This window comes from Macaca mulatta, chromosome 20 (assembly GCF_049350105.2).
Source record: "Macaca mulatta isolate MMU2019108-1 chromosome 20, T2T-MMU8v2.0, whole genome shotgun sequence".
Taxonomy (NCBI): Eukaryota; Metazoa; Chordata; class Mammalia; order Primates; family Cercopithecidae; genus Macaca; species Macaca mulatta.
Genome location: NC_133425.1, coordinates 53,113,115 through 53,137,296, shown reverse-complemented (window position 1 = coordinate 53,137,296; position 24,182 = coordinate 53,113,115). Strand labels below are relative to the sequence as shown.

The 24,182-nt window shown below is 56.1% G+C and overlaps 2 protein-coding genes across 7 annotated transcripts in view; one reads left to right on the top strand and one right to left on the bottom strand.

Annotated features, from left to right (window-relative positions):
• The window catches only part of ADGRG5 (adhesion G protein-coupled receptor G5), a 50,231-nt gene extending 41,872 nt beyond the window's left edge, over window positions 1-8,359 (bottom strand). Inside the window, exons 1-5 of one of the 6 annotated variants that reach the window (XM_077986210.1) lie at window positions 8,197-8,359; window positions 7,901-8,079; window positions 5,485-5,595; window positions 2,216-2,286; window positions 1,822-1,956 (exon numbers count right to left, since the gene is read on the bottom strand). The gene's annotated coding sequence lies outside the window, so the exon portion shown is untranslated. Of the gene's footprint in view, window positions 1-473; window positions 1,347-1,821; window positions 1,957-2,215; window positions 2,287-5,484; window positions 5,596-7,900; window positions 8,080-8,187 lie in introns of those variants that run through there. The other 5 variants (XM_077986211.1, XM_077986199.1, XM_077986217.1 and 2 more) reach the window with 5 other exon arrangements.
• Window positions 499-23,970, top strand: CCDC102A (coiled-coil domain containing 102A). Its single transcript, XM_015126250.3, has 9 exons — window positions 499-1,142; window positions 8,330-9,061; window positions 10,828-11,054; window positions 15,113-15,221; window positions 17,452-17,568; window positions 17,917-18,126; window positions 19,728-19,898; window positions 20,748-20,851; window positions 23,421-23,970. Exons 2-9 carry the CDS (start codon window positions 8,477-8,479, stop codon window positions 23,548-23,550), a joined length of 1,653 nt encoding a protein of 550 aa, XP_014981736.1. The 5' UTR covers window positions 499-1,142; window positions 8,330-8,476; the 3' UTR covers window positions 23,551-23,970.
• The last annotated feature ends 212 nt before the right edge of the window (window positions 23,971-24,182 follow it).

Genomic DNA, 24,182 nt, shown 5'->3' with positions numbered 1-24,182 from the left:
GAAAAAAATCACTGGACTACCAAAGGATTCAGAGTGATCCTAGAGTTTGAGGAAGCTTTCAAATATTTTTGCAAAAATGACTCTTACTGCAAAAACCAAATCAGAAGGGAAGGATGCTACATACTCAACCACTACAAGAAAAAATAAGACTTCCAGTGTTAACATTTGATTCATTCTTGGTTCATTCTAAGGCGTGCGTGGTTGCAATCATAATCTAAACTCTGTTAATCATGGGGTAAAACGAACTTATCTTTGTAATATTTAGCTTCTTTTTCTAGGTAAAATCCCAATCAGGCTGGGTTTTCTCCACTGTCTTGGTGAATTTTTGGTCTTCTTTTAAATAGATTCACCTCGGGGGCCTTCCAGGGTACAGGATGTGGTGGGGAGTCCTCCAGACGCCTGTCCCCGCTTTCCAGCCAAGATCACAAACACCCTACCCCCAAAACATACGGGCGCCCCCGAAGGTGCATTACCGTAATTCCCCAGGGCCTGCTAACCACCATCGCGATGCGGAGAAAAGCCTCTGCCCGCCGGGCCGAGTGCTCCCCGCGCCCCCCACTTCTTAAGCGCGAGGCTGCTTTCGTCAACCCTTTTGTTGTACAGAAGGAGAAACTGAGGCCCGATGGGTACAGACTTGTTGGCCCACGTCCACTCGGTGGCAGAGCTGGCCCAGGGAAGAATGCAAGTAACAACAGTGAAGACTTGCTAAGCTCGCTCCACGTGCCGAGCTGGGACCCGCGGTGCCCGTTTCTGCGGGGGGCGCCTCGTACCTAGTTGGCGCTGAGGAAACCTGAACCAAGAAAGGCGAGCCCCCCCACTCTCGGCCCCTCATGGGGGTGGGGCCTCCATCGGGGTCCGGCCAGCTCTGCAGCAGAGCCCACCGCCCCGGCCCGCACCCCTCGCCCAGAAGTTAGGCTGGAGCCTCCACCACAGCAGCTCGGCGGGCCGGGGTCACAGCGGGGCCGCAGCCTGCGACCGCCTCGGGGGCCCCGCCGCTCCCCCTGCTTCCCCTCCCCCCAGGAGGGAGGAGGAGACTCCGCGGCCCTCCCTCGGCCCCTCCAGCGGCGGTCGCCGCTGCACTGTGTCCGCTCCACCCCGCCGCGGCGGCTCGGACGGCCGGAGCCCGCAGGTCTCGGCCCGCGGTGAGTGGGGGCGGCAGGCGAGGGGCGGCACGCCACAGCGGCCCGGGAACTTGCTCCAGGCCGCGCGCTTTCCGCGGGAAAAAAGGGGTTAAGTTGTGGGGCGTGCTGTAGGAGCAGACACAGTCGGGGCGCCCCCGGCAACCCCCGAACTCAGAGCAGAACTTTCTAGACCCCTCCCCGGACTCCCTCACCCGCTGGAACCCCAGGTCTCCAGTGGGGAGGGGCCGCGGGGAGATGGGGGAGGGGAGGCGCCTCCGGAATGCCGCGGCCCGGGCCGGACGGGAGGGGGCGGCGGGCGGGGACGGAATTTGGAACTCTCCCGGGGGACCCAACGTGGTCGCCATGGCGAATGCGGGATGGACGGGCGGTGCTGGCCAATCAGAACACGGCGCTCTGCCCAGAGCCGCGGCGGCTGCCAATGGGGGCCTTGCGGTGGGGTGGGCGGGACCGCGCCGCACGGGCCGGGAACCCCCTCCACCCTCCGCCCGCCGCTAGGGGGAGCCGGGCGGCTAGCAGGGCCGGCAGCCTAGGAGGGGGCGACTAAGTGAGGAGTAAGACGACCCAGGGCTGGGGCTTCAGTTTCTCTACCTTAGATGGGGGTGGTGTCTACCTCCCCACCCCCGCTCTGCCAGGGCTTTTGTGGGGGTTGGATTGATTTGGGTTAGCGAAGTCTGCCCACCTGTTAGAGCGTTCAGGAATCTTTTTAGTGCCTCTCCCCATCCTGTAGGTAGGGAAACTGAGGCCCAGAGAGGGCAGAGACTTGCAGATATCACACAGCATATCAGTGACGGAGCTGGGACTAGTGGGATGTCTGCTGTACAAGAGTGACAAGTTCACGGTGTTGCCGAGAGGGGTGGGGCTGGGGTCGGGGTCGGCTCCCATGAAGGTTCACGCCGCCATCCCAGCTGTGAGTATCCACTTCGCCTGGTGCCTGCTGACCCCATCGTGTAGGTGCTCTGTGTAGGTGGGCACTGTGCCCCTCATCGTGTAGGACCCACATCGTGTAGGTGGGCACTGTGCCCCTCAGGTGGTCAAGACCCAGGAGAGGAAGCATCCCATCTCCAGCTCCCTACCCTGGCCTTTCTGCTGGTCTATGGTGTGGACACAGACACGTAGCTGTACCTCTGTGCCTCAGTTGGTCCATCTGTAAAGAAAGGAGTTCAAATCAGTGATCCAGGCTGTCTCTGTAGCTCCTCAGTCTAAGATAGGGGTACCTGGGAACAGACCAGGGGTGCCTACCCCCGAGCTCAGGTCCAGCCTGGAGGCTTAGCCTCCATCCCTTCCCTCCCCGCCAGCGAGCTCCCCCAAGAGGTCCTACAGCTGGAGCCTGGGCAGCAGGTCACAGGGACAGGTGCCCGCAGTCTGTGGGCTGACCAGCCTTGGGCCCTGCACTTATTCAATCAGGCTGTCCTCTGTGGTTTCCCACTGGGCTCTGCTTTCTGTCCGCAGCCAGGCCTGTGGCCATGGGCTTGTCCCAGGGCCCTACCTGAAAGGCTCTGGGAGGATCTACAGGGTTTCAGACCTGGGGGAAGGGGTTGGGCCACTGGGCTCCCCATCCCTTCAGTTGGCCCCTGTCCAGGCCTTGGCATTACTCATTCTTCTCACTGGATATGGAGAGACCCATCCAAACATTGAGGACAAAACACAACATTGTTTCCCTCTGGGTCAATTAGGCTTCCCCAGGTAAAAGGTGGGACAGCTGACCTGGCCGTGAGACGACCTCTTACTCCGACCATGGCCACAGACAGGCTCAGATACCTACCTGTCTCAGAGCCTGGCCACAGACTGACTCCTGATCCTTAGGATGACTCAACCTTCCCAAACTCTGCATGGTCACAAGGGTACCCCTAAGAGTGGTACTACCTTCTTAGGGGTACCTTCCATCCATCACGCATCTGCTGTATGCTGGGCCCTGTGCTGATGCCCTCACTTGTGGACTTCAAAGTGAAGCCTTTGCTGTAGAATAGGGAGGTGCCTGGTGCTTTGGGAGCATACTCTGTACAGAGGTTAGAGAAGGCTTCCCAGGGGAGGGGACGCTGGAGGTGGGTTTTGAAGGATGTATAGGAGTTTGCTGATGAAGGAAGGAGAGATATTCCAGACAAGTCCACAAGCAACAGGAACCACTGGTCACTTTCTGTGGGCAGGGCTGATGAGGGCCTAGCCTGGAGCAAGTGTCAGACCAAAATATTCCTGTTTCTGTCCTGGAGTGAGCTACCAGTGAGCACAGCTGTGGGGCTGGGGTTCAGGAGCCCTGGTTTCTACTCAGCTCTGCTGCCCAGCTAAGGGGATGTAAGGTCGTAATTCAGTCTTCTGCTCTCCAGCCCACCAGCTAGCATTAATCAGTTAGTATCTGTGGGGCCTGTCCTAGAAGCTCTAAGTGGCACAAGTGTCCCATCTGGATGGGGGAAGCCTGTACTGCCAGGAGACGGCAGCTTGCCAGGCCTGGCTGTGGGAGGTTGTAGGGCTGTGCTCCCCAGGTTGGGGGGTGGTTGGGGAGATCAAGGCATTTCCTGGAGTTGGTGGCAGCTGAACTTGCAGATGGGTGGGGGCTCTGGAGTCTGGGACAGGGGCATTTGGAATACAAACCCAGAGACTTAAAGCAGTAACAGACCCGTCTGGCTGTTGGGAGGCAGGACAAGAGAGAGTGGGATAGGAAAGGCTCCCTGGGGCCTGTGGTGGGTGGTCCCACCATGACCTGCCCCTTGGTGGGGCAGTGATGCCAAGGGAACAGGAGGCCCCACCCCACACACATACACACCTCATGGGAAGAGGGCACTGAGCCTGCTGGAAGGGGTGGGCAGGGCAGCTGGGGCATCTCCATGACTGTGGGCCATGCTCTGCGCTGCTGCTGCCCCTCAGTGAGTGTGCGCGTTACTGGGGCTGTGTGTGTGAGTGTGAGTGTGCACGTGTTACTGGGGCTGCATGTGAGTGTGTGCATTACCAGGGCTATGTGTGTGTGAGCATGCAGGTTACTGGGGCTGTGTGTGAGTGCGGGTCCCTGGGGCCATGTGTGTGAGTGTTACTGGGGCTGTGTGTGAATGCGGGTCCCCAGGGCTGTGTGTGAGTGTGTGCATTACTGGGGCTGTATGTGAGTGTGTGTCCCCAGGGCTGTGCTGTATGAGTGGGGAGGGATGGGGGGAGGTGTTGCTAGGCAGGGTCTGGCTGCCCTTGGGTCTATGTGGGAGTGCAGGATTCCTGGTGTGCTGGCGGCGGGGTGGGCTTCTCCAGAAAACTCCTGAGGACCCTGACCCCACCCCTTCCCACACACCCGCTCCAGGGGACCCTGGGCCTGAAGTACAAAGGTGGGAGTGCTGTTGCAAAACTTCCCTGCCCTGCTGTGCCCCTTTCTCCTCCTTCCTCCTAGGAGGGGCCTGGCCAGGACGCTGGGAAGGAGAACGAGCTGAGTCTGGATCCCGCATCTCTGCCTTTAGCATGGGTGCCTGGAAGCCATTAGGGGCCTGGGTGGTGCCTGCCCTGGCCCTGCGCAACAGGCTTGGATTCCTGGAAGGAGCCGGTGGCCCTCTCCGGGCCAAGCCCTGTGCCAGGCCTGGCAGCTCCCAGAGGCAGGGAGGATGTGGCAATGACCCCCTCCCTGCCAGGCTCCTGGTTCAGGGGCTGCGGGAAGGGCCCAGCCGACAGGGCCCAGGCCCCCATACCCAGCACAGCTGCTGGCTGGCACTCGGGTTTCCTGCCTCCTCCTCCTCCTCCTCCTCCTCCTCCTCCCCCCCTCCTCCCCCGCAGGCTCTCACATTGTTTTTCTTTTCCAAGAGCTTCTCTATGTGGAGCTAGGCCAGGAAAATGAGGAGTGTGTGTGTCTGCGTGTGTGTGTGTGTGTGTGTGTGTGTGTGTGTGTGTGTGTGTATCTACTTCTGGGGATGAGCATGTCTCCTTGCATGTCCTTGTACCTGTGTGTCAGTGTGCTGGCATGTGTGTGTCTTCAGGTGTGTCTGTGTCTACAGGCGAATGTCTCTCCATGCACCCGTGTAGTTGTGTGTGCCTGTTGGTCCATCTGAGCATATGTGTATCTGCCCCTGGGTGTTCTCATCTGTGCATGGGATTGCATGTCTGTGTGTGCACAGATGTTTGTGAACACACACGGGCATCAAGGCCAGCGAACTCACTGCACAGGTGGAGAGACTGAGTCACAGAGGCACAGGCTGCTAGGGATCTCCCGGGATGTCAGTGCCTGGATCTGTATGGCTGTATCTGGGTGTGTGACACAGATGTTATCAGGGTCAGGATGTACACGTTGTGTTTATGGAACTGTGGGTAGTAAGAAAGCAACGCCAAATACTCAAATACCCCAAACGATTAAAATGCAAATTCTCAGCTCCACACCTACCAAACATGACTCTCTCGGGTATGGGGCCAAGTGTCCGGGTGAATCTGAAGGATACCCTGATGAAGAAGCAGTGGTCTCTCTCACACATCCTCCCTTCTACACATGGGGAAACTGAAGCCCAGAAAGGGACAGTGGCTTACATAAGGTTGGTGTCAGAGCTGGGCCTAGACCTCATGCATGGTAAAGGCAGACAGACAATAAACGAACAGCAAATGGCCTAGAGAAATGCAGTGGGGTCTCTGAGCAGCATGGAGGAACCTTGACAAAAGGTCATGAATTTTTAAAAATACTGCTCCACCTAGTGGTGTAAACCTCCAATGCCTGGCTCCACAGTTGAAGGTAAGAGCGAGCAAAGCAGTGGAGGGAACAGGGTTGGCGTTTGCCGGGACAGTCCACAACAGAAGGGGCCTAGGGCATGGAGGGTGCTGGCAAGGGAGAGATTAGGAGCACCGAAGGTGAGCTGGGAAGGAGAGGGACGTGGGGGGTGGGCAGTGCAGTGGTGGGATCAGTGGCTTGTGGCTCCTTGCTAGGATTGGAGAGTATTTGGAGTTGAGTCCTAGAGGGAGTAACCTTAGAATTGAGGCTAGGGAGGAATCAGTATTGGTAATGACACAAGGGGTGGCCACCAGAGTGGTCAGGTTCTTATAAGCAACTCTGGCTGTTGCTTTTGAGAACGGATTTGAAGGAGGCAAAAGTGCATGATGGGCAGGGAGGTGGGTGTGGGTACTGTTGCCCAGGTGAGTGAAGGTGGTGTGGACCCTGACAGGTTAGTGACTGTGGACAAAGAAGGTGGATGGAAGGTAGATGCAAGGCAGACAGACTGACAAGGTTTGGTGGTGGGTGGGGGAGGAGAGAAGGCAGATTTCAGGGGCCCCCACAGCTGGTAGGAGTGAGGAAGTGCCTTCTCTCGGAGGAGCACCCAGAAGGAGCTGGTCATGGGGGGAATGGAGGCAGCAAGTTCCATTTTGACCAAGACGAGCCTGAGTTGTCTATCAGGCATCTGGATGGAGGTATGGCAGGCTCTGAGGGCAACCTGGGCTGGAGAGAGACTTGGGGTTGAGGGTTGAGGACATAGCAAGATGGCTCGGGCAGGGATAGCGTGAGAGGAGAAGGGGGCCCAGGGCTGGATGACAGCAGCACTCGAGGGTTAAGCCCAGGGGGTCCACCTGGGAGGCTGACGAGCAGCTAGAGAGGAGGGGAAACCTGGAGAGGAAGACGTGGAAGAAGTGAGGCAGGGAAGCAGGTGGCATGGTAGGTCCACAGGGGACACCGTCACAGGGGCCTGGAAACCAGCCTGCCATAGGTGGCTGGGTGGCAGAGCACCAAGGAGGTAGATGGAGTGGAGACAGTAAGTGTGGACCACTTTGGAAGGGCCTTAAAAGGAAGGAGCCAGGGGAGGGGAGAAGAAGGTGCCAGGAGACACTTCAGCAGGGGTAAGGCCCCTGGAGAGGATGTCACTGGCTAGGGTGGGACAGGCAGGAGGGGGCCTTCGGCTCAAGGAGAACCCCTCTGTCCTCTTAGGGGCAGAGAGGAGGGAGCCGTGGGGCTTGACAGCTTCCTTTTTCACTGCAAACCCTGACATTAGATCATCTGCCAAGAATGAGGTGGGTTAGAGATTGGAAGAGGGTGGAGAGGGGACACAGAAGGCTGCCAGGCAGCCTTGGGGACAGCCAGTGCTGAGAGTCCCACCGACAGTGCACTGATCACTCAGAAAGGGTGAGTCTTAGGGGCAGGCATGAAGATCTGTGGACCAGGGCTCTCTGCCTAATGGGGATGGAAAGGTGTGATGTCCCAAGGGGCTATTGGTGGGTGGCAGTCAGCAGAGGCCACAATGGAGGGAGACTGGGTCAGACTGGGGACAGAGAAGGACATGCCTCTCATTTATTTTAAGGCAGAGGCATGGCCCATAAATGGCAGAGCCCATTGCTGGGCAATGGGGAGGCTGAAGTGAGACACAGAGAACAAGAGAGATGTTTGCAGTGAGTCAGGGTGTCAGGGAGGGGTGGTTCCAGCAAAGAAGGGGAGGGAACATCCTGCTGTACTCTCAGAAGCCCCTGCCATCTGAGGACTGGTTTATTTCCATCATCATCCCCAGCGCGTGCATTCATTCAGCAAATCCTTACTAGAGTTTGCATTTGGACTCATAGATACCATAAATGGAGGTAATCATTTTCCTCACCTCCACTCTTTAAGGAATAAATGAGATCGTTCACCTAAAGCCCTGGGCATAATGCCTGGCTTGTGGCCTGCCCTCCACAAATATCATTGTCATCATGTGTTGGGACTAAAACAGTGGCCACGACCCAGTCCCGGACCACAGCAAACTCTCACAGCCTTGGGTTAAGGGTACAGAGCAGACACATAAAGGGCAGGGTAAGTTAGTGCAGTGATGGAGACACATAAGGGGCTGACAGACCTGGCCTGAGGAGCTCCAGGAGGGCTTCCAGGAGGAGGTGATATCTCAGAAGAATTTTAAAGAAGTTAGCCCAGTGCAGGAAGAGGCAGGGAGCGGACTCCTGGCACCAGCCCAGTGCCCCTTAGTGGGTCCCGTGCGGAAGTGGGACAGTAGTATAGTATAAGCCATCGAGATGGGACCTGGATGATAAAGAACAGATCAAGGTTTCAGATCAGCGCCGCTAGGTGAAGGGATTGGAATGGGAGTCTGGAGGCCACTGAGGAGGCTTTTGCGGGCCTTTGCGCCACCAATCCTGCCTCACTGGGACGCTCCTGGAACAGAACTCACTCCTCCCACCTTGGCCGTTCGGTTCTCTCCGCCTGGCCCTTAGCGCGGCTGATCTTCCAGACTGACGGTGGTCAGTCCAATAACGGTTGCGTTCTCCCGCAGGTCCGAGGAGGCGTCCTCCGCCCTGTGGCCTGGAGAGAAGCGGGGCGCGGCGCCATCATGCACAGTGGTATCGCGTCCGCCGCGCGTCCCCGTAGCCGCCCCTGAGCCCGGCCGCCAGTTCGAGCCCAGGGCCCGCCCGGCCGCACCATGAGCCACGGGCCCAGCCCCCGGCTGGCCGAATCCCCGCAGCTGTCCAAGGGTAGCCTCCTGACCATCCTAGGCAGCCCGTCGCCGGAGCGCATGGGGCCTGCCGACTCCCTGCCGCCCACGCCGCCCAGCGGCACGCCCTCGCCCGGGCCGCCCCCCGCGCTGCCCCTGCCCCCCGCGCCCGCGCTGCTGGCCGACGGCGACTGGGAGAGCCGCGAGGAGCTGCGGCTGCGGGAGCTGGAGGAGGCGCGGGCGCGGGCGGCGCAGATGGAGAAGACCATGCGCTGGTGGTCGGACTGCACTGCCAATTGGCGCGAGAAGTGGAGCAAGGTGCGCGCTGAGCGCAACCGCGCGCGCGAAGAGGTGCGCCAGCTGCGCCAGCGCCTGGACGCGCTCACCAAAGAACTGGCGGGCGCACGGCGCGAGCGCCAGGAGGCACAGGGCGAGTGCGAGGCACGGGGTCGCGAGCTGGCGCGGCTGAGGGGCGCCAGAGGCGTCGCCGACCAGATGCGCGACGGCCCCGAGCCGGAGGCGGAGCGCGAGCCAGTGCGTGACGTCGGATCCGAGAGGCCGCCCAGCAGCCAGGTGCGCGGCGCGGGCGGGGCGTTCGCGCCCCAGTCTCGAAGTGGGCGGGGCCGATTGGCCTGAGCTGCTGGGCTCAGAAACAAGCTAGTAAAGGCCTGGCCTCCTGGAGGTTTCACTTCTCCAGGTCGGGTTCTACCCTTGTGGGGCCTCACATCATCTTCCTTCCGGAGACCTCAGGGTGGAGAATCCCAAGTTCTGTGATACCTCCACTCCCACACCTGATAAGTCAACAGAACCAAGGAATCATCCCCTTTGAGCAGGAGAGGGATCCAGCAGCTTGCCTGGAAGTTAGCTGATTCGTAGCAGAGCTGAGTCCATTGATTCAATCAGAGCTGAGCGGTGGGGGAAATCAGGGCACTGGGATCACAAAGGAGGTCCCTGACGCAGGCTTCACAGAAGCTTTCCTGGAAGAGGGCACATTCAAGCTGAGACTAGAATGATAAGTAGGAATTAGCTGTGAAAAGTGCCAGGAGGGCAGGACGACGTGACTCGTACCTGGAGTACCAGCTACTTGGGAGGCTGTGACTGTGGCAGGAGGATCCCTTGAACCCAGGAGGTCGAGGTTGCAGTGAAATATGATTATACTGCTGCAGAGGGCACCCTCTCCTGAGCCAGCAGGCCTGTTACCAGAAAACCACCTAGGGGCAGGGTCCAAGCTCAGCTCCCCAGCTCTGTCCCCAGCTCAGTCCCTGGACAGGCCAACTCTTCCAGATAAGACTGCCCCCTCCTCTCTCCTGCCCAGCCCCCTCCACCCCATAGGCTAGCTCGGGCACTGCTGCCTCCTGTGGCTGAAGTCCCCTCTTCCCTGGGGCGACCTGGTGTTTGGAGGTGGTGTTCACTGTGCACAATGCGTTCCTGTCCTGTCCTTGTTCCAGTTGTCCATCACAGGCCAGAGGGCTGTGGGCAGTCGCAGGAGCCCTAGGCTTGCAGTCTGAGTTTGTCCTCCAGCCCAGCCTCTTCATGCTGTGGCCCAGAACAAGTCCTATCTCTCCCTGTTCCCCATTAGTAAAACAGGGCTTTGAACCAGTTGCCACCCCCACCTGGATAATCTGAGATACAGAAGAGTAGCTCTCACTCCTCAGGGAGTCCTCAGGGCCACCACTCCAGTCCAGCTAGAGAAACCGAGGGCCGAGCCAGGAAGAGGTTGGCCCGGACTCATCTGGAAAGGCTGTGGGAGAAGCTGGAACGGGGGCTGTGGTCCTTGTGGGTTTGTGTCAGAGACAGGCCTTGGGGATGGCAGGGGCAGAGAAGAAGGGGAAGATGGCAAGAAGGAAGGGGTCTCGGCCCTGGGTTCGTAATTTCTCACTGCTTGCTGTCTGAGAGCTGGCTCTCTTCACAGGCACTGCTTGCCCATGTCACCAGTCTCCCCATGCTTTACTGTTTGCCCCTTAAAAAACAGGATCTTAGAGCTGGAATTCCTTTGGAAGGAATCTAGGCTTAAGCCATTACAGGAATTCCTGCTTCAACATTTGTTCCCATCAGTGCCCCACTATAGGTTTGCATACTTCCAGTGACAGGGAGCTCACCACCTCTCCTGGGGAATCTTCTAGGATACAGGGAACCATGGCGCTGACACTCTGCAGCTCCAGGAGGTGAAATGGGAGGCCCAGAGCAGGGCGTGTCTGAGCTGGAGAGGCAGGCAGCAGAAGAGGAAACTGAGGCCCAAAGACACTGAGTGACTTGCCCAAGGTTACCCATCAAGCTGATCTCAGACCCAGGGCCTGGCTTGGCGGCCACTGCTCCAGCCTCCACCTTGGTCCCCGCAGGAACTGGAGCTGGTGGAGAGCCTACTGAAGAGCATGCCGGAGGAGTCTGAGGACTGCTGGGAGGCACGCAGCGTGGGGGCCGGGGGCCCGCGGGGCAGCTCAGGCCGCCAGGAGCGGAGCCGGCTGCCCTGGGAGGACACAGCTACCACGGAGGAGGAGGCCTCCAAGTTGACTGCCCTGCGGCTACGACTGGATGAGTCCCAGAAGGTGCTGCTCAAGGAGCGAGAGTGAGTCGTGGGAGGCAGGAGGGGGCAGCGGTAGGGCCAGGTGAGCACCCCCAGAATGACAGAACTTTAGACTCGCGAAGATGACAGGTAGTGTTTAGGCTGTGTCTTGGAACTGTAGAGCAGTGGTGTTCCACCCGAGAACTCAATGCAAGTTTTTATTTCTTCATTCAAATAATATGTTACTGGGCACCTGTTCTGGACCAGGCACTGTGCTCAGCCCTGAGGATACAGCCATAAATAAGACAGAAGCCCTTGCCTTCCTGAAACTTACTTTCTAGCTGGGGGAGAGGGCTGTGGGCAGGGTAAAAGCAGGGAATGGAGACAGGGAAGTTGGTAGGTTGCAGCTGGGACTTTGGTTTTGTACCTGTGAGTTTGAGATGGCAGGGAGGCAGCTGGGGAAGTGAATGAGTCTGGAGTTCATGAGACGGTCCTGTGCTGGAGGTAAAAATGCAAGAGTCACCAGTGAAGAGATGATATTGAAAGCCATGAGCTGGGCCGTGTGCGGTGGCTCACGCCTGTAATCCCAGCACTTTGGGAGGCTGAGGTGGGCAGATCACTTGAGGTCAGGAGTTCGAGACCCACCTGACCAACATGGTGAAACCCCATCTCTACTAAAAATGCAAAAGTTAGCCAGGCATGGTGGCAGGCACCTGTAATACCAGCTACTCAGGAGGCTGAGGCAGAAGAATTGCTTGAAGTGGGGAGGTGGAGGTTGCAGTGAGCCAGAATTGTGCCACTGCGCTCCAGCCTGGGTGACAGAGCAAGATTCTGTATTAAAAAAAAAAAAAAAAAAACCATGAGCCTGGCCAAGGGCCAAGGAGTGAGTGTGGATAGGGAAGAGGTCAGAGGATCCAGCCCTGAAGTGCCAAGCTTAGAGGTCTGTTAGAGGAAAGGGAAACAGCAGAGGAGACAAGAGAAGGAAGCTGGGCTGGGGAAGGGGAACCACAAGAAACGGTTTCCCAGAGGACACAGTGATCAGTAAGAACAGGGCTGAGCCCTGACCATTGGATTTAGAATGTGGAGGTAACCAGTGACCTTGATCAGGGCAGTTTAGAGGGCCCAAGCTTGATGATAATGAATATTCTGCAGTTTTTCTGTCCAGAAATTAAATACATCAATAGCATAACCTATCTACATACCCCTTTTAAAAAAAATCAATATAATGGCCAGGTGCAGTGACTCATGCCTGTAATCTTAGCACTTTGGGATTCCAAGGCAGGAGAATTGCTTGAGACCAGCCTGGGCCACACAGCAAGACCCTGTCTCTACAAAAAAAGACAGAGCCTTACTCTGTCGCCCAGGCTGGAGTACAGTAGCACAGTCTCGGCTCACTGTAACCTCTGCCTCCCATGTTCAAGTGATTCTCTTGCCTCAGCCTCCCGAGTAACTGGGATTACAGGCATGTGCCACCAGACCTGGCTAATTTTTGTATTTTTAGTAGCGGAGTTTTACCATGTTGGCCAGGCTGGTCTCGAACTCCTGACCTCAGGTAATCCACCCACCTCAGCTTCCCATAGTGCCGGGAATACAGGCATGAGCCATTGTGCCCAGCCTACAAAAAAAGAAAAAATATATATATTAGCTGGGAATGGTGCTGTGCCACTGTAGTCCCAGCTACTTGGAAGGCTGAGGCGGGAGGATGGCCCGAGCCCAGGAGATCGAGGCTGAGGGAGCTATGATTGTATGATTGCACCAGTACCCTCCAGCCTAGGTGGCAGAGAGAGACACTGTCTCAAAAAAAAATCAGTATAATGCCTCTGTGAAGATGTAGGCAGAGATCAGGACGATGCTTCTGTGGACATCGTTGCATCTTTGGTCAAGGAATACCAAAGATGGCCAGCAAACTGCCAGAAGCTGGGGGAGACGCATGGAACAGATTCCTTCTCGCAGCCCTCAGAGAACCAGCCCTGCCAACAACTAGATCTTGGACTTCTAGCCTCTAGAAATATGAGAGAATAAATTTTGACTGTTTAAGCCAAACAAGCAAAAAAATCAACCTAGTGCACTAACTGAAATATAAAGTAGAAGTGAAAGTAACTTTTTTTTTTTTTTTTTTTTTTGGAGACAGAGTCTCACTCTGTTGCCCAGGCTGGAGTACGGTGGCGCTATCTTGGCTCACTACAATCTCTGTCTCCCTGGTTCAAGCAATTCTCATGCGTCAGCCTCCTGAGTAGCTAGGACTATAGGCACACACCACCACGCCCAGCTAATTTTTTGTATTTTTAGTAGAGACAGGGTTTCACCTTGTTGCCCAGGCTGCTCTTGAACTCCTGAGCTCAGGCAGTCCACCTGCCTTGGCCTCCCAAAGTGCCAGGATTACAGTATGAGTCACTGCACCCAGCCTGAAAGTAACTTAAAATACACATGTTGTGATATGGAAGGGCTTGGGCTAGCTCCTCCAGAAGAAATGATGAAGTGGTCAGAGTGGGTGTCTTTACATGGGATGATAGTGACGATAGTTACAACAGCAAACACATAGCACATGCTCCGAGTCAGGTGCTGTGTTGAAGGCTTACATGTATCTGCACATTTAAGTCACCTCGCAAGACAGCTACAAAGGCGGCTCATGCAGGTGTGCAGAGTTAGCAACTCAAAGACACAAGTAGTGTCACTGTGATGATGAGGTTTCTTGAGAGATGAACAACCTTTGGTAAAGTTCTGAACAAAGAAAAGTGCAGCCAGGCATAGTGGCTCATGCCTGTAATCCCAGTACTTTGGGAGCTCGAGGTGGCAGGATCGCTTGAGCCCAGGAGTTCAGGGTTGCAGTGAGCTGTGAACAGTTCACCCTGTGAACAGGGTGGTCCTTGACAGACGAACCTGGGGCAGAGCGGGAGGGAGGTACTTGCCCAGACATGCCCAGTGCTCTGGAGCCTTGACCCCCTCCCCACAGTATGAGCTGGGCACTTGCCCTCTGGTAGGGAGTGCGGTTCCAGGCAGTGAGCTGTGATCTGCGCTCCAGTCTCTGGAATGCAGAGCCAGATCCTGTCTCTAAAAACAAAGAAAAGTGCAGTCTTCCCTCAGTTTATACAGTGATTCCATTCCTAGAAAATTCAGTGTGTGTTAGTATAAACATTACTTTGTGTTTCGATGTAAATCAGAGTGAGGCTCTAGGCTCAGCTCATCTGCACCCCGAGCAATGTCCAGTGGGCTGTGCGTGCATTCAGTAGGATGCAGAATGCATCCTGATGGGCAGAACGCCCAGGGCATTGCAGGGAGTCAGGCACCCTGGCCCCCGCCCACTAAATGACCCCTAATCACTGGGATAGCCAAAAATGTCCCCGTGGGTTTTCAACATGCCTCCTACAGGGTGACGTCCCCTCTGGGAACCCCATGTTGGAGGCGTGGAGTTTTCCACTCTCAGAGAGAGAGGCCAGCGTGGTGTGGGGTTATGAAGGGCAGCGTGCTGGAAGGTGATGCTGAGCTCAGCCATTGGTGAGCACCTACTCTGCCAGGGCCAGGCATCACGCTTGTTACCTACAGTGCCTCATTCAAGATCAAGGCAGGGTGGCGGTTATGGGAGGATGTAGGGATCCCACACAGTGACGATGGCAAGAGAGGACCCTCTCTCCAGGTCACTGGACAGTGTTTTCCAGCGTTTCTATTTGCAGAACGGTGTGTTCAGACCAAGCCTTGCAGGGAACATAGTCTACAAAACAGACAGGAGCAGGGTGGCCTTTGACAGCTCTTCGAGAAGAACAAGGTGGGGCAAGGAGTGGAGTGGTCAGTGCTGGGGCTGCCACCTCCTGGAGCCATTTTCAGATGAGCCTGGAGTACAGCAGGAGAGAGGTTCTTGCCCGGGGATGCTCAGTGCGCTGGAACCCCAACCACCTCCCCGCAATGTGAGCAGGGCACTTGCACTTGGATAGGGAATGCAGTTCCAGGAGAACTGCAAAGCCAGGGTGCTTGTAGCCACGTAGGGCGCCTGGGCCTGAATACCAAGGCAAGGATTTTGGACTTGGGCTCAACAAGTGCAGAGGGTACACGGCAGGGCCACCTTTGGTGAGGACTCCAAGCAGAGGGCCTCGGTGGGCTCACCCCTGTGTCTGTGCCTTCCCTAGGGATAAACTGGCATTGAGCAGAAACATTGAGAAGCTAGAGGGGGAGCTCAGCCAGTGGAAGATCAAGTATGAGGAGCTGAGCAAGACCAAGCAGGAGATGCTCAAGCAGGTGAGTCTTGGAGACCAGAGGGGCTTCCTGGAGGTGGCAGGATCACACTGTTGAATTTCAGTAGTGGAAATAGAAGAGAGAATTCATTCATTAATTCATCTGACAGTCGTTCTTTTTTTTTTTTTTTTTTTTTTTTTTTTTTGAGACAGAGTCTCACTCTGTCGCCTAGGCTAGAGTGCAGTGGTGTGATCTCAGCTCACTGCAACCTCCACCTCCCAGGTTCAAGTGATTCTCATGCCTCAGCTTCCCGAATAGCTGGGATTATAGGCGCCCACAACCACGCCCAGCTAATTTTTGTATTTGTAGTAGAGACAGGGTTTCACCATGTTGGCCAGGCTGGTCTTGAACTCCTGAACCCAAGTGATCCTTCTGCCTCAGCCTCGAAAGTGCTGGGATTACAGGTGTGAGCCACCATGCCTGGCTTTATTTATTTATTTATTTATTTATTTAATTCTGAGTTGTCCTGAGTGTTGGGCAGGCACGGTCCCTGCCTTCAGGAGCTCACTTTGTGGGGGCTGAGGGCAAGGGAGACCAACAGTCACCAGGCAGATTCGTGAGTTATGAGAGAGTCAAAACGGAATGAGAGAGATGGGCTGGTAAGTCAGGAAAGGCCTAAGAAGGTGGCATTTGAGGCAAGACCTAAAGGGGCTAGAGGAAGCTGTCCTTGAGAAGATACAGGGGAGAGTGTTCCTGGCAGAAGGCACAGCGATGCCAAAGTCCTGAGGCAGGAACAAGCCCAGCATGTGCGGGAAACAGGGAGGGCCAAGTGTCTGGAGAGCAGGAAGTGAGAGGCGAGGCCGCAGGAGGGGGCCTTGTAGACCAAGATGAAGAGGAGGAGTCTGGATGTGGCGTTCATTGGGCTCCTATCTGTACTAGGTGTCACTGAAGCCTCATGGCAGTCCAGGGAGCTGAGTCCTCATATCCCTACCTTACAGATGGGGAAACTGAGGCTACAGTGCCGGTGTGGGGGCTCAGAGCAGGCTGAGCTGCCACTACTGCCTCCTGTGCAGGCCTCAGTGGCCACCAGAGGGCGCAGCCAGCCACGGAACGCCGCACTGGATCAGTCGGTTTCTAGCAGCTGGGAGGATCACAGACCTTTAGAGTCTAAAATTGTCCTGGAGAGGACCGAGACTGGTCTTACATGAGAATCTCTTAGGAAATCTCCTAAAATACAGATTCCCAGACCTCACCTCCACCTTCCTGAATCAGCACCTTTCAGCCTTGGGTCCAGGACCCTGTTTTGTATTCTTTTCAAATTATGAAGTATAATCATTTGAAGAAAAGCAAAGGAAACACAAATGTACAATTTAGTAGAAAATTATAAAGGTTCTCTTTTGTATGTGGCGTTTCTCCCTCAACACTGTGTGTTGAAAACTCATCCATGTGTTGCAGGGAGCAGCAGTTTGTTGGGGTTTGCTGTATCCCACAAGAAATGTTATTGTCTTAAATGCATGCCAAGCAATTCTGATGCATCCGTGTGCAGAGCAGTGTTGGAATCAGTCACTACACACTGAGGGCAGCCCTGTGCCCAGGCCACACAACGACACAAAGGTGGACAGACACAGAAGCTCCCCATCCTCCCAGGCTAGCTTTCCAGTGGGGAGTGGGATGAGGAGGCCCCTCCTCCAAGCCAGGTGGACAGAGGAGGCATCCCTAAGGAGGGGACCTTTAGGTCAAGGCCTGAGAGTAAGAAAAATCAGTCCTATGAAGTGTCTCAGAAAGAATGTTCCACGCATGTGCAAAGGCCCTGTGGTGGGCAGGAACTTGGTGTGTCTGAGGAGTAGAAAGGAGTCCATGGTGCCTGGAGTACAGTGAACTAAGGGGAGAGTGGTGGGTAGGCACCCAATCGTGCAGGGCTTTGTGAGTGTAGAGAGGAGCTGGACTTTACCCTAAGGCACCTGGGAGCCATCAGAGGCTTCGTGGGAGGAGGGTGGTATGATTGCATTCATCTTTGTTAAAAGCTCCCTCTGGGCTGCTGTTGTGGAAAATGGGTTGACGGAGAAGGGCCAGATGTAGACACTGGGAGGCTAGACAGTAATGAGGAAGAGAGACATTGGGAGGAGCGGAAGTGGTCAGATTTGAGGTCTGTTTGGAATACCTGGTGCCTGCCCCATTTGGGTGCTGCCTCAGGCTCTACGCTGAGCACTCCTGCACTGGTACCTACCCCTGGAGCTGGTTCCAGGCTGTATCCTGGTGGTTCTCATGACCAGGTGGGGCCTTATCCTTGCAGCTCAGCATCCTGAAGGAGGCGCACCAGGATGAGCTGGGCCGCATGTCTGAGGACCTGGAGGATGAGCTCGGTGCACGCTCCAGCATGGACCGGAAGATGGCCGAGCTGAGGGGCGAGGTGAGGCCATGGATGGGACCCAGGAGGACTTGGGTTTAGGGGTCCTGGGGCCCTGCCTCCATCAGCGGGTCACTGGGAAAAGGGCAGGGGCCAGGCCTATGCTCTGAGGAGGACCAGCCACATCCAAGGGTGTCCTGATCTGCAGGAGGCAGGCCTCTCTCCCATACAGAGGCCAGAAGCGCTCTCACATCCTGTACACCATGAAATGAGCCCAGCTTAATTATAGCCAGTGCAGCTGGATCTGCTTCCTGGAGCCAAAAATGGCTCCAGGAGGTGGTGGGGGCATCCAGCTCAGGCCCTGCATGCCCCCTCCCCTGGGAGTCCTCACTCTGCCCTGCCCTGCTGCAGATGGAGCGGCTGCAGGCCGAAAATGCCGCGGAGTGGGGCCGCCGGGAGCGGCTAGAGACAGAGAAACTGGGCCTTGAACGGGAGAACAAGAAGCTGCGGGCACAGGTCGGGGACCTGGAGGAGGCGCTGGCCCGGCGGCGGCGGCAGACAGCCAGCGCACTGGACTGTGACCTGAGGGCCAGCCAGGCCGCGCTCTTCGAGAAGAACAAGGTGGGGCAAGGAGTGGAGTGGCCAGTGCTGGGGCCGCCACCTCCCAGAGCGTAGCCTCCCTACTGTGTGTCAGGCCTGGTGATAATTATGGTAGCTGCATGTATTGAGCACCTTGTGTGCTAGACCAGTTAGTAATTATAGTAGCCACATTCATTGAGCACTTACTGTGTGCCAGGCTCCACTCTAGGTGCCAGGGACACAGCACTGAGCAGACAGATGTGGCCTCCCCTCTTCCCCTCATGGAGCTGAAGGCTCACTTGGGGGATGTGCACGTGGCTCTCTCTGTCACACAGATTCATGCCAATCACACAGCTTCATGGTCACCAGCAAGAAGAGGGGATACCAGGAGACCTGGCTTAGGCCCACGGTCCTGGAAATGTCTCCTGGAGGCAGTGAATTTTAAACTGAGTTCTCAGCTGGGCGCAGTGGCACACACCTGTAATCTCAGCACTTTGGGAGGCTGGGGCGGGCGGATCACCTGAGGTCAGCAGTTTGGGACCAGTCTGGCTGACATGGCGAAACCCCATCTCTACTAAAAATACAAAAATTAGCCGAGCATTGTGGTGGGCGCCTGTAATCCCAGCTACTTGGGTGGCTGAGGCAGGAGAATCGCTTGAAACCGGGAGGCGGAGGTTGCACTGAGCTGAGATTGCACCACTGCACCCCAGCCTGGGTGACAGAGAGAAACTCTGTCTCAAAAAAAGAATAATAAATAAATAAACTGAGTTCTCTAGGAAAAGCAGCTGTTGACTGGTAGTGTGTGGATTTAGGGGAGGGGATGGAGAGAAGTTAGGACTAACATGAATAAACGTCCGTGGTGAAAGAGACACAGAGCTTTGGAGGAACAAGGCCAGTGTGCTGGAGGGGAGTGAGCGGGGGGATGTGGTAGGTGAGGCAGGAGTGGTGGGCCTCCTCGAGAGAGTTTAAAGCAGGAGGAAAGTGTGAGCAGTCTGTGTGGACAAAGGATGGGAATACAGGCTGGGGGGAAGCTGTTGACATTCTCTGGACAGCAAGAGAGGGAGGAGACCTGGACCAGGTTGCAGTCGGTGGAGATGGAACAAAAAGGATGGACTCGAGACTTTCAGGCAATGCCTATTCCTATTTTACAGATATGGAAACTGAGGCTGGGAGAACTCACAGACCTCCAGAGTATAGGCACCTCTTTTGCTGGCTGCCCTTCCTCTCCCCAACCACTCTGGGCTCTGAGACACCCACCTACTCCCCAGCCTAGCTCATTCCCAACCCAGGTCTTTCAATGCCATGTATATGCCCCTGAAGACTCCAGACCTCATCCTTCCCCAGAAACCCCGATTCTGCTTCAACAGCTCCAGGGCAGATCCAGTAGCATCTGAAAGTTACACATCCAAACTGGAGCCACAGGTTCCACCCATCCAGCCTTCTCACTCCCTAGAAGGCACCTCCAGCCTCTGGCTTCTCAGCCAAACCTCTAATGCTGATATTTCAGACAGCAGATGGAGAGATTCTGGGAAGGAGAGACACCCAGCATCCCTAGAACTGCCTGACCTCATGGGACTCCCTGGCATGGCGCCCAGGCTGATACTGATCCCCCCTCCCTCCCACCCCATCCCTGTGCCCTGCAGGAGCTGGCAGACTTGAAGCATGTGCATGGCAAGCTGAAGAAGCAGTTCCAGGAGAAGGTGGCAGAGCTGGCACATGCCAACCGGCGGGTGGAGCAGCACGAGGCCGAGGTGAAGAAGCTGCGGCTGCGGGTGGAGGAGCTCAAGAAGGAGCTGGCCCAGGCTGAGGATGAGGTGAGGACCACGGAGGGGCAGGGGCAGCCACAGACCTCAGCCAGGGAGGAGTGGGGGCCGCAGGGCCCTCCTGGCCTCTCCATTCTCAGCCCCTGGTGCCCAGCACAAGCCTGGCTCTCAGGAGGTGCCCAGGGTAGAGTGGGTAGGTGTGTGATGAATGGATGGCAGGATAGACATGTGGGTGGGAAGATAGGAAGAAAAATGAAGAGAAGACAAGATGGATGTGTGCATGGATGAACCGATAGATGAAGGAATGAGTGGATGGATGAATGGGAGAGAGAAGCAGGGCGGCGGATGGATGGGTGGTTCCAATGGATGTATGAACAGATGATGGCTGGATGGGTAGACAGTGGACAAACGGATGGACAGCTGACTGGGTCAGTGGGTGGAAGAACGAATGGAGAGGGAGAAAGGCCAGGTTGATGGGAAGATAGGTGTGTCCGGGAGAGCAGGAAGGCATGGCTAGGCATGCTGGATGGGCAGCTGATTAGATGAATGGATGGGGAGTGATGGGTGACTGTCTCCATGGGCAGATGAATATCTCCCTGGACAAATGGTCAGATGGACAGACTGATGGGGACAGAAGGATAGGAGGTGGATGGCTGCATCAGTAGTGCAGGGCTTGGGAGGATGGGTAGATGTGCAAGAGGAGGCAAAGGGGATGGAGAGGAACCGAAGCGATGCTTTTCTGGAAGAGGTAAACCTTAGCCTAGGCCTCAAGGAGCAAACGCTCTGGGAGGAGCACCTTCCCAGGGAACAGCGTTGGGAGTGGTTGTCCCTGGGCGGGTGGCCGGCCTTGCCCAGCCCTGGGTGACCCTCATGCTCTCGGCCCTGCTCACCCCCCCACAGCTGGACGAGGCCCACAACCAGGCACGTAAGCTGCAGCGGTCGCTGGACGAGCAGACGGAGCAGAGTGAGAACCTGCAAGTGCAACTGGAGCACCTGCAGTCCAGGTGGGCCCCAGGCAGGGAACAAAAACAGGGCAGAGACTTCCAGCCAGGGAACCCTCCAGTCAGGGATGGAGCCCAAACCAAGGCTGGTGGGGGAGACGGAGAAGGAAGAGATCCAGGTGCCTGGAGCCAGAATCCTTTCCCCTCCGGGCAGGAAGGGCCAGAGCCAGGAAACCAGGGCAGGGGGTGCAGGAAGTCAGGCCAGCTGCAGGCCCTGGAATTGTCTCCTCTAGTGGGAGGGCTGGTGGGCGGAGTGAGGGCCGGAAGGGCGGGCTGGAGAGGTCAGGCCCAAGGCGGGGGTGGGGGGGACAGTGGGTGGGGCCAGCAGGGCTCCAGATTCATGGACAAGAAGAATAAGCAGTCCTCAGGGTTACTGGGCCCAGGTGACACCAGGACATCAGGGATCTGAGAGACTGGCAAGCAGGGAACCGTGGAGGGGCCCCAGGCCTGGATCCCCTCCACTGCCAACAGGCCCCACCCAGCACGCCCTGCCTCCCTCCCCCAGCCCTGTCTCCTTCCCAGCACTCTGTGAATCACAGAGCCAGGTGATATCAGAAAACTTCAGTCCAGGTCCCTCCCACTTCACAGCTGGGAGGCCCAAGGAGCATTGGAGCCACAGCATTGACCTGTGCCGGATCACAGAATTGACCGGTGCCGGGCCCTGAGAATGCATTTACTTGCATTCTCTTCTTTCGTGGAATAGAGGGTGCCCGGTTCTGCAGCCAGACTGCCTGAATGGTGTGAAGCCTGGCTCAGCATTAGCAGCTGTGTGGCCTTGGGACACTTATTTAACCTCTCTGTGTCAGTTTCTTCATCTGTAAAATGGGGATGGTGATAGTTCTTACCTCTTGATTGTTGTGAGCATTAAATGAGCTGATCCATTCTTATGAAAGTACCTGGAGGCGAGGCATGGTAGCTCACACCTGTAATCCCAATACTTTGAGAGGCCGGGGCAAGAGGATTGCTTGAGACTAGGAGTTCGAGACCCCTGGGCAACATAGCAAGACCCCATGTCTACAAAAAAATACAAAACTTACCAGGCATGGTGGTGTGTGCCTGTAGTTCCGCCTACTTGGGAGACCGAGGCAGGAGGATCACTTGAGCTCAGGAGTTCATAGCTGTAGTGAGCTGTGATGACACCACTGCACTCCAACCTGGGAGACAGAGTGAGATCCTGTCAGAAAGAAAGAGAGAAAGAGACAGAGAGAGAGGGAGAGAGAGAGAGACAGAGACAGAGAGAAAGGAAAACACCTGGCACATAATAAATGCTGAGTAATTGTCAGCAGCTGCTGCTATTACTACTATTACTACTACTGCTGGGGAGGGGCTTATATTTGGGTTACATATTGTGCTTCAGCATCACACCGCTTCTATGAGAGAAAGGAAAGATGTTTTTTCCTAGGGGGCTGGCAGATGAGGAAACTAAGGCCCAAGAGGGTAAGTCTTTCCATGGCCACACAGTTCATGGGTGGCCAGGCAGAATCACCCCTGGCCATCAACCATCCAAGCCCTTATTTACTGAGCATTTACTATATGCTGCTGTTTGCTGAGATCTTGTGGCTTAGAGTATGGGCTGCAGAGACCTAACAGCCGTTTTCCCATGGTAAACTGAGCCTCGATTTCCCCACCCGCCTGGGATGATGCCCATAAAGTGTTGTGCAGGGGCCCAGGCATGGGTCCAAGTCAGGACCCATGCCTGGCTGGCTCTGCCCACTCTGACCCCGCAGGACACACCCTTCAAAAGCCCACTTAGCCTTGGGGCTTTCCCGCAGTCTGGGTCACATTGTTCAGGAGCCATAAACTCCAGAAGTGGGCAGGCAGGCTCTGCTGAGCCTCTCAAGTGCTTCCATCCGGGAGGGTGGGGCCACCCAGGACCGCTGTGTCGTTTTACTTTCCAACTTTTTGTGCTTTAATGTTCCGGGGACAGCTCACTAAATCACTGTGCAGTAATGGAGGCCCCCGCCTCTGCCCCTCCCTTGCGTGTTAATAATTCATGCCTTCCAGTAAGATGCAGCCGGGGTGGCCACTTTGCTGGGGGGTGGGGGGAAGGATCGGCATTTCCTTCACCAGCTCTTCTTAGAGTCAAAGTTTTGCTCGTAAATTTTGACTTTAGGAATTTTAATGTGAGGAAGAACTGGGGCTGAGCCCTTTCTCACTGACACTGGGAATGTAGAGGGCTCAGCCGACCACCACCGTCGCCACCACCCAACTCTGCTGCCTGTGCTCTGAGAGCCAGGCTTGGGTTCAAATCCCACAGCATGACCTTGAGCCAACTCCTTCACTTCTCTAACCGCCCAGCTGCTCTGGCACCACCCACTTCAGTTCAGAGCTCTGCCCCACTCCCCACCATCTGTGTGACTTTGAGCGAATGACTTCACCTTTCTGTGCCTCGGTTTCCTTGCTTATAAAATGGGGGTGATAATGGCACCTCTATCATATAAGGAGATTACAGGAGATGAGACAGCAGGGAAAGCGCCAGGGAAGGCTTAACTGCTGCTGCACCAGCTGCAGCCACCTTACTGGAGGACTGCCGGCCAGGCTGCTCTAACCTCCTGTCACCTCAACCCCGCAGGCTCCGCAGGCAGCAGCAGAACGCTCCCCTCTTCGGGAAGATCCGCAGTGCTCGCTTTGGCACCGAGGAGGCCGGGGATGGAGCCAGCGACCTGGACGAGGACGAGGACCTGCAAATCCAGGTGGCCTAGAGCTTCCTGTGGCTGGCAGGATGGGCCGCCCCACACCTGCCCAGGGTCCAGGCTAACCAGCCACTCAAACTGATGCAGCGCCTAGGCTCACTCTGGGACCAGTCCCTGCCACAGCCGACTTTCTTCTCTCCCAGGGATGGTGTCAACAGTCCCACTTACAAACGCCCTGTGGAAAGGAAGCCTATGTCTCTCATATATATATGTATGTATCTCCAGGAGTCTTTGGACCCATTTGGTTTTATAAATACAGGACAGCTCCAAGGCCCAGTCCAGGTGACCTCACCCACCCAGGACTTCATGCAGGGCTGGCCATGTTGGGGGAGGTTGTTGGAGCCGCAGCCTGGGCTGCCCCTCTAGGCTTCACTGTTCATCATACAATGCAGTGAACCCAGTTCTTTGTAATAAATGAAGTTCAAGTTCTTGGGGCATCTGAAAGTGTGGTGGATGTGGGCGGGGGGTGTGGGGGACGGCATCGGCCTGCACCTGACACTGAACCAGAGCTCAGGAATGTCAAGTAACTTAAATGAGTGAATGTGAAGAAGAAAGAATGAATGAATGAGGCCAGGCACGGTGGCTCACACCTGTAATCCCAGCACTTTGGAGTCCAAGGCAGGTAAATCACTTGAGCCCTG